The 20,995-nt window shown below is 37.5% G+C and overlaps 1 protein-coding gene across 1 annotated transcript in view; it reads left to right on the top strand.

Moving 5' to 3' along the window:
- Window positions 1–20,995, top strand: part of HCN1 (hyperpolarization activated cyclic nucleotide-gated potassium channel 1) — a 197,094-nt gene that overhangs the window by 100,811 nt on the left and 75,288 nt on the right. The window contains exon 4 of the mRNA XM_009894211.1: window positions 19,229–19,447. Coding sequence (XP_009892513.1) covers window positions 19,229–19,447 — 219 coding nt within the window. The remainder of the gene's footprint in view (window positions 1–19,228; window positions 19,448–20,995) is intronic.

The following is a 20,995-nucleotide window of genomic DNA, read 5'->3' as shown; positions in this document are numbered from 1 at the left end:
GGAGAATATATTAATTCATGTGATTTGACACAATAAGAAACTGCAGAGCAAAATTTTGTAGGCGGGCAGTGCTAAATGGCAAGGTATGCTTAATGCAGACCGAGGACATGTGTTAATTGCAGTATCAAAGTTTTATGCCAAGGTAGCAAGGACCAGAGAAACGGGGTAGCTGAGGACACTGTTGATTTAACTCAGTGTGTCGTGATCAATGAAGAGGAAAACAAATCAAGCTCTCGTTTTTACAACAATTGCTGAGGCTTTAGGAAGACCACATAGGTTTTGGCTTATGATTTTTTCTTTTCTCTGACAGGTTAGTAGGTCATCCACTATTGCACAGCTAGAAAGGGAAGTAGTAATAACTTTTGCTTCTTATGTTCTTGCCTTTGGTGTAATATTCTCTATAATTTTGCTGATGTCTCCTGTGCTTTTGAACTGTGTATTTTTGACAGTAGATTTCTGATGTGCTTACATAAAAAGTTATAAGATTTCCTGTGTGTCACATTAATTGAAAATATGTCATTATTTAGATCTTTTTCTGTGTATTGATTTCTACCAACAGGAAATTGATTCCAAATAATGAGGAAGTTCCTGTGATCAAATGCAGCAACTATACAGTATGCTTTAAAAGTTATTTACAGCATGGCTGCTGTTTCTTGCCTGAAAATTGTATTCATATATTCCATACTATTTTTTTACTGCTTCTTTTATGTTTTCTGGTTGAGATTGTATTATTTGTCTCTTTCAAGCCATGAAACACTGGTGCAGAGCAGTGTTTTTCCTCATCTTTCTAAAAATCTGAAATATAGCAGACACTGTTTTAAATTCTGTTCAAGTCAGGCCTCCTGACATATAACAATGCCAAATGCATTCATCTTCACGACTCTACTACCATTGATGTGTTCTAGGGTTATCATTTTGAGCTCCTTGTGTTAATACCGTGAGCTAATTGAGATGTAGAAACTTCAAAATTGAGAAATAAAGGTGCAAAATCATTTACAGGGAGGCTTAAAACTTCCTAAAAGTTTAACATTAGTGAAATTATTCATGTTATCTGTAAATGCTTGCTTTAAAACTAAGACAAAAGTGAAAATAATCCTTCAAAGAAGGTATTCCCAGTTGTAATCCCACAACTCCACCAATTTTGGAAATTGTTTATCATTATGAGCTCAACTACTGTCATGAGCCCTGCTACCTTACTTTACTATCACTAACATACTTTAAATTCAATGTTGTAGTATTCATATAATTATTTAATGCTGCTCCTGATAGTTATTTTGGTAGATATTGGTGCTCAGTTCTACAGAGAAAGGATGAAAATTAGGACACCCCTGTTTGTAAGTGTTGATGGTAGCACTGGGTTACTGATGTGGTAATAGGTGCTGAAGAGGATGACTTCTATAATGAATGTCAGCTGTCTTGTGTGCTTCTGTTTCTTTCAGATAGAAAGGTGGTCTTCCTTATATGGGATAAGAATAATGAAACAATTAGTTAGAGGAAGCATGCTAAAGCAAATTGATGTACCTAATAGATACTAACTTATTTCCACAGTTTTTCTTCCTTGTCATAAGAGCTAGTAGGAAATTATCAAGATGTGGATGCAAGGAGGGACTTGCCCATTTATCATCAGAATTTAATTTCCATGTTTCCCCCTCAAGAATCAGCCCAACTCATAAATACTTATACTGCAGTATATTGTGAAGGTATTTCTGGTAACTGTAAATTACAAAATATTTTATGTAAGTCTTAAACTTGAAAGAATACAAGAAACTGGACATAATTGGGTTAAGTCTGATGTTTTTGATAAACACTCTAGAGAAAAATCATAGACATCATATTGCGTACCTTAAGTCATTTCTTTAATAAAAAATGTGAACTAAAGCAGAAACATAAGTTGGACCTATTGTAGTTTAGAACCTTGCATCCCCCATTTGCCTTATAATGAATATTCAGGGGGAGTTATAATCATCTCATGGCCAAATGCAGCTTCCCTGTTGTAGAAAAGCGTGTTCCCTTTGATCTGGGGGACCTGGTTCAGTCTACTTTGCTCTGTCTCTGTAAATTTAATCATAAGTGCTGATCTGTATGTGGTGGTATTCCAGCCTGAACTGGGATACCAGTGTGAAATAATTATTCTGAAGTAGCTCTCCATGGGTGGCCTTTTGTCCAGTGGTTGGAATACCCAAAACCTGAACCCCTGGAATATTTATGGCACAGCGGGTTTCCCAGAATAAATCCAGATGTAGATACATTCAGATGAATACCATTCATATACAGCTGTTCTTCAGCAAATCTTTCTCTTTTTCATTGCAAATCTATATTAATATGCACTAATTCTTGATCCATGTGCTGTAAGACTGTATAAAGATAATTGGCTTTGCACAAGCTGCATATTATTGCCAAGACGTCATTATCAGCCCTATCATAATCAGGTTCTCTCAAGAGCACTGATTTTACTGCTTTTGACTGAGGGGTTTTGCCATATCAAATGTGAACTTTACACATATAGCTATTCAGCACCTGACTCATCCTAGTACCTAAAGTACATCTGGAGAGAAGCCTCTATTGAGATGCAATTAGACATGAGAATTTGACACCTGAAATTGTGCATTTAGAATGCTTACATTTCACATGAGAAAAAAATCAAAGCAAGATACTTTGGTTTGGGTCACGTAATTCTGAACTGAGGCACTTTCTTACATCAGACACTTGAGATATTTTTGTTTCCACTGACCTCTGTCCACCAGACCTACGTCAGTAGTGCATAGGATCTGTAATCTAGATTCCCAAAGTCCCAGAGGGAGGCAAGATGGCATCATAACAATGTTTTAAATCTGGTTATTTCTCAACTTCTCCTTCCATGGAAATTTTAATATTTCATATTTTCACTTTAATTCAGACTGAAGCTAAATGCTAAACAAATGGTAATATTTCATATTTTCACTTTAATTCAGAATGAAGCTAAAAGCTAAACAAGGTGAATTCCCTGTATAACTGGAAGTCTTGATTTGCATCCAGTTCTGGTTACCAGAACATGAGAAAATCAGGAAATATATGGCATTATTGTTTTCTTTCATCTGTTTTAATCTATTGATATTCCTTAATGTCTGAACTGGTTTTGTTCATACTTTTTGTGCATATAAGCCAGGAAAGTACCCAACTTATCTGGATTTAAGCTGCATGTATTTTGCTTGTTTTAAAAGAGTAGGGTAACTTTCTTTAACATTGCTTCCTTCCCTCCCTTTTGCTACTGTTCCTGTTTTCTGCACATACACTCATTTGAGCAGACTGAACCTGAAGTAATTCAAACAGAGGTATCAAACTTTCAGGAAATAATGTAACTTAATAGAAATGATAGAAAGGATCTTCTATAGGAGAAATACAGCAATATTCCACAAATTTTACATTACCTGAAATGTGCAGTATTTTATTTATTATTCGTGAGTAAATTTTTAAGAATATCATCTAGATAGTCTGTGTACAGATGTCTACGTATTAAATGTATGAGCATAGCGAGCACTTTCTTGTATCAATTACTTTAAACATTCAGTATCTTTTATATATGTTTTCTTTTCTTTCTGCTATCTAGATTTTTGTGTCCATTTCATTTACTGTTTAAAAAAAACTGCTATAAATTATTTACTAATCTTTTTAATGTAGCTGTATAGAAAAAATACAGTTTTCCGTAAATTTCTGAAAGACATTATTGACATTACCTTAACATTTTTTTTCCTCTTTGTTTTGAATGGCTGGGGTTTATTACAAAAGGTTCATGACAATCTCATATGAATAGGATTGGAGCAGAGAGAGATGTACACTATCAAGTCTAGTTCAATAATACAGTTTTGCCTATATGTTGCACTACTGCAAATACAAGAGCAATGCTTTGAAACAATCTCTTTGAAAATGATCAATTGGCACTTGAATGCAACAAGAAAATAGTTCCCATATTCTTCACAGATTACTCATGTACCTTCTCCAGTCAATCTCACGTATCATTTTAGTCCATCCAAGATGCCTTAATCTGTAATAAAATAAGATAATGTGATTTCTTTTGCATTTCCATAAAATATTTTTATCCTTTTCCATCTTTTTAGGAAAAAATACTATAGAGTGTAGTCACTGTATTAGGTCTTTTATATTTGAAAGAGGATGAAGTTTGCTTTCATTTGAGGGTAGCCTAGCACTTTCATGAAAGTACATATAATCAAAAAAGGATTATCTGTTGATATAGATAGTGAGGGACTTACATGACTGATTTTGAATAACTTTCTACTTAGAAGTGGTATTTTCAAGCAGAGTCTACTCAGACTGCTAGTTCAGTTTTACAGAGAGTAATTGAGTGGTGGTCAGGAATAAAGGCAGAGCTACAATCATTTGTCACTGTTTGCAATAACGTGCAGTATCCCTATGCTTATTTCTAATAGTAAAAAAGCCTTTTAAATTTGTCTCTTAGATACAACTACAAAAGTTATGTGAAATCTAAACTGAGTTAAATGTTGCTAAAACAAAGACGACAGAATCATATTTGAGGGAGTTTTCTATTTATTTTGAATAGCTTATTCGAGATGTTCGGAAATAAAGTTTATGGTACATGATTAAAATCTGTGGTGGAAGCAAACTATAGATTTAGCTCAGATTTATGTGAAGAGGAGATGAAAGACCTCACCCTGGAAAGGTACACTCAAGGGCAATGGACAGTCATGCTACGTGTCCAGTAGGTGAGGGCAGATTTGACTCTGGAATTTTTGGACCTATGCAGATGTCTCTCTCTAAGCTCTCATAACCCATACCATTCACCTAAAGACTGACTGTGCCTTACCCTCATCTCTGTATATTAAATGCAGATGCAATAGAGAATATACAAAATATGCCTTTACTTTCTTGTTATTCTTAACACCAATTGTCATGGCTTTAGTCTTGCAGCAAGACCTTCCTGCTGCTACATAGTCTTTTGTGCCTAAATGGAGTAGCATAAAACTTACCCCAAAAGAAATAAGTTTATTTCTGAGTTGTATGAATATGCAAGAATGAGTTTCCCTTAGGCTTTTGCAGTTAGTATTTTTACAAAGCAGCTGTTTATGGGAAGGATAACATATAAATGCTGACAGGAAGTGCACCCTGGAAATGCCACATACCCTCAGAAACAGCCGTATAACTGCAGTGCTCCTAACTGAACGTGTTTGCAGATTAATCAAATATATTAACCCTAAACCAGCTTAGTTGAATTGTGAAGGCAAAACACAACAAAAAATAATGTGGGGAGCAGAAAGAAGGAATGAGGCAGTTTAAATAGAAATATAACATCTGACGCAGAAGTCTCTTTTTTTTTTAAAAAAAAAAATGAGCCAGTGCGCTCATCCATCTCAACATGATTTGAGGAAACATAAAGTTGGCATGTATACAAATAAATAAAAGATGAAGGATTTCTAGGGTTTAACAAAGCTTGTTGATTTTACTCTTTTGCTTTCAGACTTGATAGAAAAAAGTGCTCAGTGCTTGCTCACACAGATAATTCATAGACATCTGTACACAGACTATCTAGAAGATATTTACACAGACTATCTAGAAGATATTCTTCAAAATTTACTCATGAATAATAATATTAAAGACAGAAAAAATGCCATTTAAATTATTCACTTACAGTGGTGACACTGAATGAATAATCTCTATTAACAACTAATATGTATGGTATCAATGAAAAATTCATCCAAATACAATATAACCTGCATTTCTAATCATAAGGACTCTCAGTTTTATTTTAAAAGAGAGTAGAAAAATATGGCATTTTGTTGTTTTGAAGAACAACAGCTGTTTTAGTATGTCCTCAGATGAACTTCCTTCCATAGAGTGATTTCATTCCTTTTCATAGATTTGATTCTAAAGGTTGGATCTGAAAAATAATTTAATATATTTTCTTTTTTTTATCAAGAATCGTGGGATTTTTAATGTAAACTTCAGAAGGACAAAATAGCCATGTGGTCTGAAGTTAGATTTGATTCAAGACCATTTTAAACCTAATTTCAATTAAATGAGAACTTTAGTCTGTTAACTTTTTGGTGGGAATTACGAAACTGGTTTTGTTTGTAAGTCAGCAAAAACTTGTCTTTACCTCTGTGCTTAGAGGATGCAAAACACCGCTGCGATAAAAATAAATGATGTTCTTTATCACTATTCATACTTGGTGCCATAGATAGTGCTGTGGGTGGCTAAATTTAACATAAACAAATATTGACATGGTACTGCTTTCAAGGCAAACTTAAATGAATTTCTCTTAAATGAATGGTTTGATTACTTTGTTTCAACAGACCAACTAATAGTAGAAAAGACTATTCTTTTGATTATACTTAACATATAATAGATACGTAGTGGATTATCAGATTTTTAAGAGCAATCTTGTCATTTAGCAGATGCCCAGTAAATATGAAGCTTCTAGTTGAAGAAAGTTTCCAATCATTTGCAGGTTAGATAACACAATTTTTGGGTAAATACATGCTATTTTCGTTAGAATCTGAGTCCTTTAAGTTGTTTCCAATTTAACATCCTTCTCAACCTTTTTCAAGCAAAGTAAATGCCATGCCTTCAAGATACGGATATTGAAATAGGTGCCCTGAATCCAAGAACTCTTACTCTCAGTGCGTGCTCTATGCTGTACAACTTTATCCATGTAAGTTAATAATGACGAAGTTTGCATTCTAAGCATTCCTCTGTTCTCATTAGGTATCTTTTTTTTTTCGTCTCTCGCTTGCTCCTATCCATGGTTTATGACACCATCTCACTGTAGTATGTTTAAATTAAAGCCACTGCACTGGAACTGAATTCACCTAGTCAAATCTCCAGCACCTCTTAGAGAGCCCCACTGACTTTTCTCAGCCTTTGCAAGGCCAAACCCATGTCCTGATCTGAATGTCAAATTCAATTGCAAAAGCAAAACCATGGATCATAAAATTAAACCATAGCTTGAGAGAAGAAACTGTCCTTAGGAATTTTATTTTCTCCACTGGACTGGAGCAAGGAAGAAATGGGGAGGCATGTCCATCCATGAAAACGGAGGTGTGCTCAGCAGGGGAGCTCAGGCAGCTAATGGAGGCGGCTGATGGAGAGAGAAAGTCTCCCCTGGAGGTGATAAAAAGCACCTGCATTAAACTTCTTCTCTGAATCACCATCTGCAGGAGTCTGATTTTTGCTGACTGTATAGGGAGCCTAGGGAGACTCGCCAACTCACTTAGCCAACAAGGTGAAGTACCTGAAGTCAGCTGATGTGGAATTTTATTATGCCTTCCTCCCTTATTGCCCATTCTCGCAAACAAAACCCAGGACAAGTTGGGCTACTGGTCATTGTAGATACCCATGTGTAAACAGTACAAAATGCAGTGGACTGTTACTATTCCCGTTCATCCTCCATCACTCAGGATCATGGTGTTCTTCCTGTTCTTCTCTCCGTCAAGCATCAGTCCTAGACCTCCCATGACTGGCCTCTTCCTAGGGTTTGTCCTCTGGGCTGGGCCATCTGCCTCAGCCTTACGCATTTCAGTCGCAGCATTTTCATCCTCGGTATCTAGACTGAGCAACCTGAATTCCTTTAAACTACTCAGCAGGTGGATGTTATAGTTGCTGTTCCAGTGGTTTGGCCAATTACTTTTTGAGTCCATGTGAACTTTCCTGTTAGGTCAGAAGTGTGAGCGTGGTGTCACAGTGTCATGGCTCTACCATACTGTCATGGTCTAGAGCTGGCCTTGCTGACTGTCCTTGGCGCTGTGACCTGCGCTGGGCTGACTTTACCTGAGAGGGCCCAGCGTGACTGAGTGGGCATGGGCTGCTGGTTGTACAGGGGCGTCTCTGTCTCTAGAGCTGGAAATGGAACCTGGGTGCTCCTCACCTCTTAGGTGAATGCCACAGGGTCACTTGGGTTCTCTGTCAACTCCCTCAAGAAGAAGAGGAGCACGTTCCCCTTCCTTCCCCTCAGAGTATGATGTTGGTACCCCAAAAGTTAGGACATTTTTCTACAATTTAGATTAATGTCCCTCTGGTAGAGGAGGAAAATGAATTTTTTTATGAGTCTTTTTTCTTTTCTTTTTTTTTTTTTAATGCCTAGACATCATTTTGTGGGTGGCGTTTAGGCTGCTAAATCATTTTTCCTTTATATTAATCTATTACCTTGAAAGTCTTGCAGACTCTGTTAAACACCTGCAGTTTTAGGGCGTCTGAATTTAAGAACAGGTCATCAGCAAAACTCAGATGAGTTCTCAGAAAAAGAAAAGCCTCTGACCTAGATCAAGCCTACTTGCTTTGACACCGAGGTTTGTTCTTTTCGTAGAGCCAAAATAGGATTTCAGCTGCAAAACTCCTTTGCTTCCTGCTGTCACTGCCTAATAAAATAATGCACAGCTTTTTGTAGGACATAGTATTTGAGGAAGGACTGTGATTTACCAAAAAAGCAGACCAGCCTCTTGAGGGCTCAGATATTTAGCAAGTTAATTTCCTGAAGAACTGTAAGGTAACCAGATGTAGCCTGAAGTCTCAAAGGCATCAGGTTAGGAAATAAATTGAAAAACTGACAAGAAAAGTGTTGCCTTCAATACCAGCTAAGTGGAGAAGAATGCTTAAAACCAGCACTGAACCTCCACCTTAAAAACTACATTACTTAAAGAGAAAATGAGACGTGATAAAAATTGTATTTTTAGACTAAAGAGAAAAGTATTTGAATTTGCCCATGTGGTACCAGGCATCACCTTACCAGGGGAAGAATCTGTTTTTTAAAGCACTGGAACTCCTGAATCCCAGTGCCTTTTTTCCTGCTGATTCTCTGCGTGAAAGTAGCATTGGTTCACCTTTTTTCATTTTTAAGCAGATTAAAACATATTCAGACCTCGTATAGACACATTTGCCTTTATGAGTGGATTATATTAGACTGTTTTAATCTACTCTAATCCGCAATTATTTTTTTTTTTTTGTCTTAAGGACACTTTCCTACAAATACTTACAAAAAAAAAATATTTTGCTAGAGTATGTATCTACGTATATAGAACAAGGATGAAAGTATTTCTTGGAAAATCAGGATTGCATGTTTTGAGATGTTCTTGGTAAGAATGTGTTGTGATACTATGATTTTGTGCATGTCTGTCTATGTACTTCAATTTATGTATCAAGTTTTCCTAGCCTTTTACTAATGATAGGCTTTTCTGCCACTTGCTAAGTTGGTTGTTTACTTCCTTGTTTTTATGTAGCTTCAGAATCACTTTGACTCACAGAGGATGGTGATTGCACTCAGAAAGATAAATGTCCACTGCCAAAACCATATCATTTTCGTTTGTCATTTGAGATCCGATGCCTCATTTAATTTGCTGTCTAGTCTGAGTTGGTCACAGAATAGGGAGATGCAGTTCCTTCTTCCAAGTTCTCTTTTCTAAATTGCTTGCAAATATTGTCTATGACAGTGGAGGGTCCCCCTAACAGTCTTCCGTAAAGCAGTACACTGTCGAGTCATGAGACAGGTTTATGTCACTTCACTCCTTCAGCTGTCTCCCCAAACTGTACTATATTAAGCACACATTATCATCTGCCTGTTCTTGACTATGGGACAGCTATGGCTGAAAATTCAAAGCTTCTCTTGGTCATTGCATTATAAAGAATTTCATAAATGGTTTGATTCAGTGCTTCAGGCTTATTAAGTAAACTATTTTGCATTACATCCAGCTCCTTTCACCAACTGAAAATAGCAGAAATAAAAGATATGGTGTCTTTAATGCACTCTGATTTTTTATCTCTCCTGAACACTGCTATTTCATGAACTTCAGTTTCGGGTTGAAAATGTTTCTTGCAGGATTTATGTATTCTCTTATTAGACATGCCATTGTTTTGACTCTTTTTTTTTTTTTTTTTTCTTGTAAGAAAGTGTTTCTCTTTGGGATGCATTGTTTGCCCAGTGAAATTATGTTTACTAAAAACCTGTAGATGTACTTACTTGTTGTAATGACTTATTGTGACCACACAATTCTTACTGTGTACTTGTTCTGATTGGAACATATTTTCCTTTTGGCAGACAATGTGTATCTGTTCCAGTCAGTCCCTTGTAAACAAAGGCACTTAAGTTTATTTCAGGATCAAACCCCAGTGTGATTTGAACTTCATCAAACTTTGAGTGTGCTATGAAAGAGGAGAACAAAAGCCAAATGTCTTAATCAGATTTTTAGATTATTTGATAAATTTCAATAAAAGGCTCTTGAACAACAAAGTTCAGCATAGAATGGCATGGTAACATCTACAGTTTCAGAGATATGCATTTGTAAAAACTTTATTTTTATATATATATATATTTTGTGATAATGAAATTGATTTCAAAGAAGGGGAGAAGGAATGCTCTCGAGTGATAGTAGTTGTTACTAAAGATGATGCTACCTAGTAAGTTTGACAACAGATGTATAAAAGAATAGTCACAACTGGTAGGCAAAATCTAGAGTCCCACAATGTCCCCCTGGTAGGAGTTCGCATCCTGTGAGAGTTCTTTGAGGAACTGAAAAACAAACCAAACCCTTTAAAAATGCCTGTCTGCTTCACTGTATTCTGATCTCACTTTTCCAGTAGATGGGCGTAAGAAGAAGTAATAGGTATACTTTGGAAAATTCCTCCACCAGTATTTGTCCCTTAGTTTGTCACTGACTGATTGACATGGTGGCTCTATTACTACTGATAGATTAAACATGCCAAGGTCTGGTTTCTCTCCTGGAAGTCAATTGCTTCCACGGCCTGGCCCCATACAACTGGACTTCTTAGTTACCAAGGCAAGGTTTCCTCAAGTGAACCTGTGATAACTCTGAGGCTGTGTTCAGGAGTTGTTTTGGAGAGTATTAATTGGCTTAAGTCAAAACAACCGCTTTCTGAAAAATTACAAGTACAATCAAATTCCGCGGTGAGAGAATATTTCCTAGCACTGTTAAATTTTCACATGGGAAAAATAGACATAATCTCTATTTTAACATTTTACTCCAAACTTTAGAAAAGCTTTGTAACAGCTTTGTAAGCTGTAATTCCTTAAAAATTCTTATTAAAATAAACGTTTGGAATGGAATGTTATTTTAAATTGGATTCATGCATTACAAACTTTCTTCGGTCTTCTGGGTTCAGTTAAGGGAGCACAGTGACCAGATGAAAGGATGAGCCAGAGTGGGCTGATTCATAGGCAAAAGAACAGAAAAAGTATTTTTCCCATAAGATTTAATTTATTATTTTGTAACTGTGTGTTTATGCCAAATATCTGCACTGCTGTTGCTGTTCATGAATTGCCACACTGATTCGATGATGAAAATTATTCCTTCTTACCCCGAAAAGCTGATCACAGGTGGATACTCTTGCTGCTTGCTTTTAATGGGGGAATGTATTAGCAGATAAATATTCAATTTTTTTCTGCATCAGGAAAAATAATCAAAAGAAAAAGAAAGATCTGTTATGCTACATTGTTTATGTTTGATAGCTAGTGCCAACGACATAGCACCAAAACATGAGTAAGCTGTAATGACAGCAAAATCACGTAACCACTCTGACCAAAGTAAATATATAATATTTAGTCATTGCTCCAACAGTCAAACTTCTTTTCCTGTGGAATGCAATGCCAAACACTTTCTAAAATTTTTCTGCCAGTATTGGTCTTGAAAGTATATGCTGAGTCATTTGCACCATCTGTTATCTGTGCACGTATCAGAGAGAAATGTTGAGAAGTTTCTGAAGACATCTGCTTACTCCACTGAGCTTACCGATTCAGGTTTTTTTCCTTAAATCATATGTACTTACACACTGCCTAAAATATACTTTTCTTCTTTGTGCTGCTTAAGATTTTTACAATAACAGCAGAATTTTTAGTCTTCCAAGTCTGATCCCACCTTGCCTTTGTTTACTAGTTTTAGAAAACGAGAGATTCTTATTAAAATAGTTACGATAAGAAGCAGAGGTTTTGCATGATAGTACATTCACAACTGCATGAGTTTTGAAACAGTAAATATTGCACAACTTTGCCATTGCCCAACTTGTTTATTCATTGTGGTATTCAAACAACTTATTTGAAAGTTGAAAAGCTGAGATGGTATTTTGCTCTAATTTCCTGTCTGAGATTTTAACTAAGGTGTCACTCAAAGGTACTGTATCAAGCCAGAGGCAGTAAAGTATGCAACTGACTGCTGGACAAGTATGTAAGCTATAAATCCATATCAAAATGTGTATATGGATCACTGTTGAAATGAGTGATTTGATCTAAAGGCCCAATTCTAGTCTCATGTGACCTGGTCTGAGGTAAAACAGGACCAATTTTGTTCAGTAACTTTGCAACTTTGCTTCTTAGCTGGGCCTATTTTAACTACTGAAATTAACAGCATATTGTGCAGACACCATTTGCTCTCAGAGTGATCAAACTGCTGTTTATAGCTGATGCCCAGCCATGGTATGCAGAGAGGGTCTTGCTTAGACTTATTGCTGTGACCCCCAAGGGCAGATAATTTTGTTATTTGCCCCGTTGGAGGGTCGGAAGCGGAAAAGCGTAGAGGGGTCCCACCTGTGGGGAGGAGCGGACAGGACGGGTGACCCAAAACTGACCCACAGGGTATTCTGTCCCATCTGCCTCATGCTCAGTATAAAAGCTGAGGGATCAAAGGGTCAGCCCTCTTTCTTCAGTGGCCGCTGTCCCAGGAGGACTCTGTCTGTTCGTCTGCCTTTGATCCCGATCCTGAATCCAGATCCGGAATCCAGTTCCCGTCCATCACTGGGTCCAGCCTGGGACTGCCCCAGTGCCAGACGGTGACGTGACTGTCACCCTGGGAGCTTGATACAGTTTTGTATGTCTTTCATTATTTCCTTTTATTTTATTATTAATATTTCATTAAAATAGTGTAGTTCCTTCTAAACTCTCTCTTTTTCCCTCCTCTGCCTCTCTCTTTGAAGAGGGGTAGAGGGGAGCATCTGTCGGTCCCATCTGGGGTCCCCCACGTCCCCAGTAGTGGATTTGGTCTAAACCATGACATCATGGCAGTGTTATGTGCATATAACTAGGTGACACAGGGAAATTACTGCTAATGGATATAACTTTGTCCTGGTTTCAGCTGGGATAAGGTTAATTTTCTTTCTAGTGCTTGCTGTGTTACAGATTTAGTATGAAAGGACTGTCAATCATGCATATTGTTTTAGTTGTTGCAAGGTGATGCGTATACCATTCAAGGACTTTTTTCAGCTTCCCATAGAAGCTGAGAGGGAGCATGAACAGCCCATGGAATATTCCATACCATAGATGTCATGCTTGGTATAAAGGGGGGTTGGCCGGGTGTTTGGAAGCTGCGATCACTGCTTGGGTCAGGCTGGGCAACCAATTCACTGCGCGGTGAGTGTGACTTATGGCTTGTCTATTCTTTTATAGCATCACAGATTTATAGAATCATGTTGGTTGGAAGAGACCTTTAAGATCATCAAGTGCAACCATTAACTGCCAAGTTACCACTTAACCATGTCCCTCAGTACTACATCTACCCATCTTTTAAATACCTCCGGGGTGGCGACTTTTTATTACTATTATTGTTATTTTCCTTTTCCATTATTGTTTGAGTAAACTTTTATCTCAACCCACCCACGAGTTTGGGGTTTTTTATATCCTTTCCCCTCCTTTTCTCCCTCTTGTCCCTACCCTGCCAGGGGGAAACAAGAGAGTGAGCAAGGAGCTGCGTGGTCCTATTTGCTGGCTGGGGTTAAACCATGACAAACTTGTATTCTTTAATACGGAGAGCCAGACTTTGAAGACATGTAGATGCCAAATCCAAAGCATCAGAAACTTTTGAGGATGAAAATTTAGGTGTAACAATTGGGAGAATTTGGCCATTGAACTTAGATGATGCAGGATTTGGTAAGAAATGTGACTTTTTTTCTAGTTCTCTCTGACATACCTATTAGAAACATTATTAACATGCAGGTATAGCGTTTTCTTAGCATGCCTTTTTGATTAGTTAAATTATATGTTAAATAATTCTTAAATTTAACAAGGCTTTAGGAAACTGTTGGAAATGATAGCATGCAAATAAATACAAGCAAATAACTCATATTATAGCTATAGAAGCCACAAATACAGTTTAATTGGATTCCCATTGGAAAAGACTGTAATTCTTACAGTAACTTTGACCAGCAGTGGCTCATGTCGTCCAGGTTTTAGGCAGATATTTCCTTGGAGCCACTACTGCGTTAAAGCATTGCACTATGTGCTACCTTGCGAGCAAGGATGTTTTGTGCTTTCTTTGACCTTTGAAGCCCCACCCTGAACCTTACATTCATTTTGTGCAATAACTTTCTGTGACAACACTAAAACCAGAGGGCTTACTTACAGACTGCCTAGCTGCCTCCATGCTCATAAATTAAATGTGCCCACTTTGAATGGGCACCGGGGTAGGACTGGGACAGGAAATAACTACTATGTCCATAGAATTAATCTTGTTTGGGTTTCAGCACAAGGCAAGCTCATGCCAGCTGCTTAGAAGGAATGGTTCCTCACTCACGCCAGCTCCAAAGTAGACCTGCTATTGCTTGGGAGAATGCTACATGGCCAGTGCCACACCAGGGGAGTTTCTAATAGTATACACATATGAACCACCTTCTAGAACTTGGAAATGTTTTTTGATGCTTTTTAATTTACTAGGATAGACACAAACCATCTATATCCTTTCAAGATTTGTATCCATTTTCTCTCCTGCAGATATCATTTACTTTCAAAAGAACCTAAAGGCAGTGGGTATGTGTGATTGATTACAAGGCAAGCTCTTCGAGGTAGGGACAGCCTAGTTCCCCACTCCTACTAAAGGGAGAATCAGGACTGTGAATTCAAGATCCTTCTAGAAACCATTTCACTTAATTCCTAGGTCTATCTTTGCTCCATGATCGTAAAGCACGCCTTTGCAAACTGAGAGGACCAGTTATGTGACACATGCAGCGACCGTGATGTGAAAGGAAAAAGGAAATGAGTCAAAAATGTGGAAGCCCTACTGTCTGTGCAATAGTCTGCTTGTTATGAGATTTCTAAATCAATTTATATCTCAGTGCAAGGGTATGGCTGAGGGAAGATAAGCTGTGCCTGAGGGAATGACTACAATATGGGAGTGGAATTGGTTTGTCTGATGACAACAAAATCTCCTGGTGGAAATCTCCGTAGATTCCAGTAAAATAGAAACCCTGTCTTAATCCACTGAGAAAAATAATTTGCCATTTATTGTTGTCCCGTAGAAGGTGCTGTGTGACCTTTCTGTGATTTATTTTGTATGAGCTTAAAAGTTAATATTACAAATATATATTTGTAGCAGGTTTGTGTGAAATTATGAGACAAAGGATAGCATCCTGTGGTGAAGGAAGAGGCTTGGAAACAGACTTTTAAAAATCAGAAGTGCCCTGTGATTAATGTATTCTTCAGGATAACTGCTAAGTTAATGTATATAGTTACAGAACTAATTGCAAATGATCAGTGATCATTGCTTTCAGAAATGTGAAGATTTCCTAATGTCATCAAGCTAGATTATGTAATCAATCCTTGGTTAAACAGCTTTGGTATTTCTCACAATTACAGTCTTTAATAGTTTTTCCAAATTAATGTCATTTCATTTAAAACATTTTAAACCGATTACTGCTAATCTGGAAACAGTGATCAACCCATTGTCAACTAAGAAATTTAATGCCCTTTTTTACTGATTGGTAGGAGATTTTTTCAGCTCATAGACGTTTGTGGTTTTGGTTGTTTTTTTTTAAAATCTATACATTAAAAACAGAATATGACCATTTAGGGAAACATTTAATATGTATTTATGTAAGTATTAATATTTTAGAATTATATTAAAGAAAAGCTGGCTATGTAAACATAGGATTCTTTATTCCATAGAATAGGCTTTTATTAACTCAGGGATATTATCTGTGAATGTGTTATGTAAAAATCTCCTTATGATGCAAATGCAAAAATGATTTTTATTAAAAGAAAAAATCTCTGTAGGCTAGTAGCAGAGGAATGGCTGCTCCTCACTTTTATACAGAAAAAGCCGCATGTTGGAATGAGGTTGTGGAAAATTCCAACCTCTCACGTTGAAACAAAGTTAAAGTTGGTCCTCCCAAACCCTTAGGTTATACAACACAAGTAGGAAAATAATTAAATAATAATTATTATTTCATATAGTGACGTTGGTAGTAGCACACATGATTTATAGGATTTGACATTAGAACCAATGTTCTTTTTAAGTGGTTTATACATGGGATAAATCATTGAGCAACACAAGTAACTGTACTGAAATTTGTACCCTCCACAATGGTATTCATTCAGCAACATCTTAAAAAAAATCCCCATAGAAACTAAAAAGACGAATGTTTGCAACTGATTATACAAGAACTGATTGATTATTAAGGATAAAAAAAAATAAAAAAGCATTAGCAGGTTATTTTCAGCCATAAAATCCTTCAATGAATCCAAGTTGAATTCAAATGTTTTGTTAGGCTTTTTCACCAGGTCTTTTTCTTGTTCTGCTAAACCCCTTCTACTCATCTGACAACCAGCTCCTCAGGACCATCCATTCACAAATGTCTGAAATGTACCTAGCCTGTAACAAGGTCTCTCACAGGCTGCCTAGTAATATCTAAAGCCGCTTGTGTAACAAAACAGCCATTTGAGATGGCCTTGACCATCTCAGATGGAGTCTGATGTCAGATGGAGTCAGATAGTCAGATGGAGCCACATGCAATGTTTGAGGTGTTGGATCCTACTTTGGCTTATATGTAAAGGTAGTCACCTAGTTAAACATACTATTTTTTATTTTGTTGTACATTTTTAGTTAACTCTCTTCTGTCATTACACCTCACTTATTCCCTTGTGGTACTACTTCTCAAGTACTATTTAATTATTTTTCACTTGCCCTCTTACATACTTAGTAGAAAGCCCTCCTTGTATTTTGTTTCTCCTTGCTTCTCCTCACTTCCATTTTCTTATTCTTTCTTAAAGACAATGGTATTTTACTTAAAACTGTAATTCACAGACTTGGAAAGGATCTCAGACAAGAAATAAAATCAACCAGCATTTGGATACACTCAAAAACTTTGATGTAAAAATATAATTTTACTGAAAGAATTTTAATTGAGATTTATCACACCAAGGATATGATAGAAAAGATTCAAATACAAGATCAATACCAGCTTTATTTTTATTTGATATTTATAATAGCTATGCTAAAAAACACACTTTAGGAGCAAGATCCACTGCATGGAGCCCTGCAAGAACTGAGGTTTTGATCTTACAACCTCTAGAATACTGTGGCTTAAATATGCTGCTTGTAGCCTTAAAAAACAGATATCTTTTGCAGCAAGCAGTTTATTTTTTCCCCAATATAGTCTATAGAAAGCTGCAACTGCTAAAGAATTTGGTATGGGTCTCTAGCAATTCCATTATTAATTATTTCCACCCAAAGGAGATTGATATCAGCTGGAAAGAAAGTCCTTCAAAATAGACCGTGTCTTGATTGCTACAAGTTACTTTCCTGAGAGACAGGGAACTTGCATTAAAGATACCTGCACTGGCCCAGATGGCAAGGCGTTTCTGTGCTCCAGCTGGGTATTTGAATCCTGAACTGGAGATTTTTTCAGGGAAGCTTTTGCAGTTCTTTGATTTTTGGAGTATTTTTTTAATCCCTAAAACAAAAGGAAACTTATTTCGTCATTAATCAGAGAAACCAACCTGGCTCTCAGCAGTCTAAGTCTCTTTTTTTTTTGAAGTACAGACATAGAAAACCTATTCCTTAGCAGAATTTGCAGCACAAAATTTTCATTTGTGAAGACAGAAACAGCTCACAAATCTGAAAAGCTTTAACTTAGAAATCTAAATACAGAGGAACCATTAATTTGTAAATTGTTATATTAGTGAATAAATAGTAACTTTATCATTTGTAATCCAAGAATTGTTAGCTTATTTCGTGTTACCAGTTATTTTAGCTAATAGGGGGTCTAGAAAAAGCATTTTAATAGATGAAACACACAAAAGTAGTTAGTAACCTTGGCATTTAAATGGCAAGAGAGCAAGCCTGAAGCTCTTTCTCAAAGAAGACCATTTGAGCAAAGCTTGTATGGGTGGAAGAGAGACCCAAATATTGGTATTTCAAATGTAAATTTTATATATAAATGCTACTGCTTATTTGGATATTTGTTTATGTTAACGGGATTATTATTTTTGGTCCTGTATGTTGGACAATTTACTGGATAACTGCCTAATTTACTAACGTTATCCGGTTCTTCCTTCTTCGCTTCTTCATTTCTGAGATTATTCTTAGCTCTTTGTGGTAAATACTGTGTTTTCTCATGTACGCTGTGTGCCCCCAAGCACATTTTTTTTTCCTATTCTTGTTTCATTCCATTGGCAAGGAAAATAGAAAAATCTGACAAGGAGTCCCAGGGCTTTTTGGAATGTGTTAAAGTGTCTGCTTTTCTCTGGGAACAGCCCCTTTGTCTCTATGTAAAGCTAAAGGGAGGATGCTGACAACACCTTTGCAGTTTTAAAAGCTTGTGAGTGAGCTGTCAGGTCCTTCTAGTGTCCCAGAGAGAATAAGGGGTAGCTGCACATCAGAAATGCAGGACCCAGGTATTCACCTTTTCTTTTGAGCTGTGTTTCACAGACCGTGGCTACGAACATGGGTTTGCTATGATTGCAGAATAAACAGACTTCTTTTGCATTAAGATGCTTCTGGTATAAACACAATATTACAAGAAAATACAGGATAAGTGGACATTACAACAAACACTTTTTTTTCTGTCCTTGAGAACTGAAGCAGCTGATAAGATGAAATGTGGTTGCGTTTTAAAATGGACAACTTTGAAAAGAAAGAAATGGGGCCAGAGGAGTATGTTCGTGCATAGTAAAATGAAATACTACCTTCTTGCGCTTGAAAAGTCTGCGTGCTCAGCTCTTTCTAATCCGTCTGCCATGGACTGTAAAATAAAATTGACCTTTAGTCTCCTTGTAATTAGGTTAACACCCACATTTAAGAATACAATCATGTATTAAAAATAGTCAATTTTATTTCATCTCACTGTGCCAAGTAGTATCTGGCAGAATCTCTGACGCTTTATCTAACAATTAATTTAGAAGGAATATCTCTTCTCATGCACTAGTAATCTATGATCCCACTATACAGGTACAAATCTATTTTCTCCTTCAGCTGCTTGCTGGCTCAGTCACTTGTCTCTTTTCTTGCAGAACGATTCCTGGGGAAAGCAGTACTCATACGCGCTCTTCAAAGCCATGAGCCATATGCTCTGCATTGGTTATGGAGCCCGCGCTCCCGTCAGCATGTCCGACCTCTGGATAACCATGTTAAGTATGATCGTGGGGGCAACTTGCTATGCCATGTTTGTTGGTCACGCCACTGCCCTCATTCAGTCTCTGGATTCCTCACGGCGTCAATATCAAGAAAAGGTAACTCATTTTAACTTAACTCCTTATGTTTTGAAATAGATTAATGGGATGTTTTAGCGGTGGAAAAGGCCAAATGAGTTTAGATGAAATAATCTGGTAGTATCCGAATCCTGTGGCAGATTTCATTGAACACGAAGGAATTCAGAACTCTCCACAAGCTCAGCATATTCCTGCATGAACACAGTTTCCTTGGGGAGCAGGCGGTTCTGCGTGTCACATGCATTGAATGAAACCTTGGATGTGAAACTTGCTTTAAAGCCTTCTGTGAAAACTCCATCCCCTGGTTCAGACTGTGCTTTGTACCCCTGTGCTACACCCTGTAGGTACTTGACCGAGGTAACTTGAACAAGGGCCTTGAGATCAGTAGCTTGGGTATGTCTTTACAATTTTCTGTCATTCCTTTGGATTGTAGTTTAGGGATAGTCTTGAATATGTGAAAAGAATGGCCTTTAAATGAGGACGGGACCAAATTAGTTAGCTTTGTCTGGAACTACCTCAGAGAATTGCTCAGAAGAATTCTTTGTTTGCTTAATAATGGTATTGTTTACATGCTAATTCACGGCCTGTTAGGTCCTCTCTAAGGACAAAAGGAATGGTGGCCAAAGGGTAAAAAAGTAGAGAGTTTAGTAGAAGAGAGTTCTTTATGAAACAGGAAGAAAAAGGTTGTTTGATTCCTTTTAGGTATGGTTGGGATTAAAAAGACATAAATGGGTACAGAGTGGGAACTTTCTGGAATGAGTAAAATTTAACACTGTCACTTTTGTAATAAAAGTCAGAGGCAAGTGTGGGTGAAGCTATGAAACCAGTAGATGAGGCTAGGTAAGGTGGCATAAGAGAGAAAGGTTCAGAATGAACCTCAGCAAGGGACAATAAGCCTGTGGAGTTACTGAGGTACTTAAAAGAAGCCAAAATTGCTTATTATAATAAATGGAGATCAGGAGAGGCCATGCCAGGAAGGGGTCACCTGAGCAAAGTAGTGAAATCAGAGATTTCACATCAGCAAATAAGAAACACAGCCTGAGCAATAGTATTTGGCATATGTCCACAAGAAAGTCCAGAAGGCAAACTGGGCAGAAATCCCGGTGTGGTGGAACACAAGCCTGGGGGAAAAACCTGGCAGCGAGTAAGTTGAGAAGAGGGTGACCCTGGCATTTCTGGGGAAAGTCTTAAAAAATATTTGAGTAGGAAGGACTGTGGTGTTTTATTCACGCTGGAGGGGAGGGATGCCATCCAGAGGGACCTGGACAGGCTGGAGAGGTGGGCCAAAGCCAACCTCATGCAGTTCAACAAGGCCAAGTGCAAGGTCCTACATCTGGGTCGGGGCAATCCCAAGCACAAATACAGGCTCGGTGCGGAATGGCTGGAGAGCAGCCCTGAGGAGAAGGACCTGGGGGTGCTGATTGACCAGAAGCTCAGCATGAGCCAGCAATGTGCAATCGCAGCCCAGAAGGCCAACCGTATCCTGGCCTGCATCAAAAGAAGTGTGGCCAGCAGGTCAAAGGAAGTGATTCTGCCCCTCTACTCCACTCTCGTGAGACCCCACCTGGA

Source organism: Charadrius vociferus, unplaced genomic scaffold, assembly GCF_000708025.1.
Source record: "Charadrius vociferus isolate BGI_N301 unplaced genomic scaffold, ASM70802v2 scaffold70, whole genome shotgun sequence".
NCBI classification, from domain to species: domain Eukaryota; kingdom Metazoa; phylum Chordata; class Aves; order Charadriiformes; family Charadriidae; genus Charadrius; species Charadrius vociferus.
Note: the sequence above shows the minus strand (reverse complement) of the source record. Positions and strands in the feature narration are given on the sequence as shown.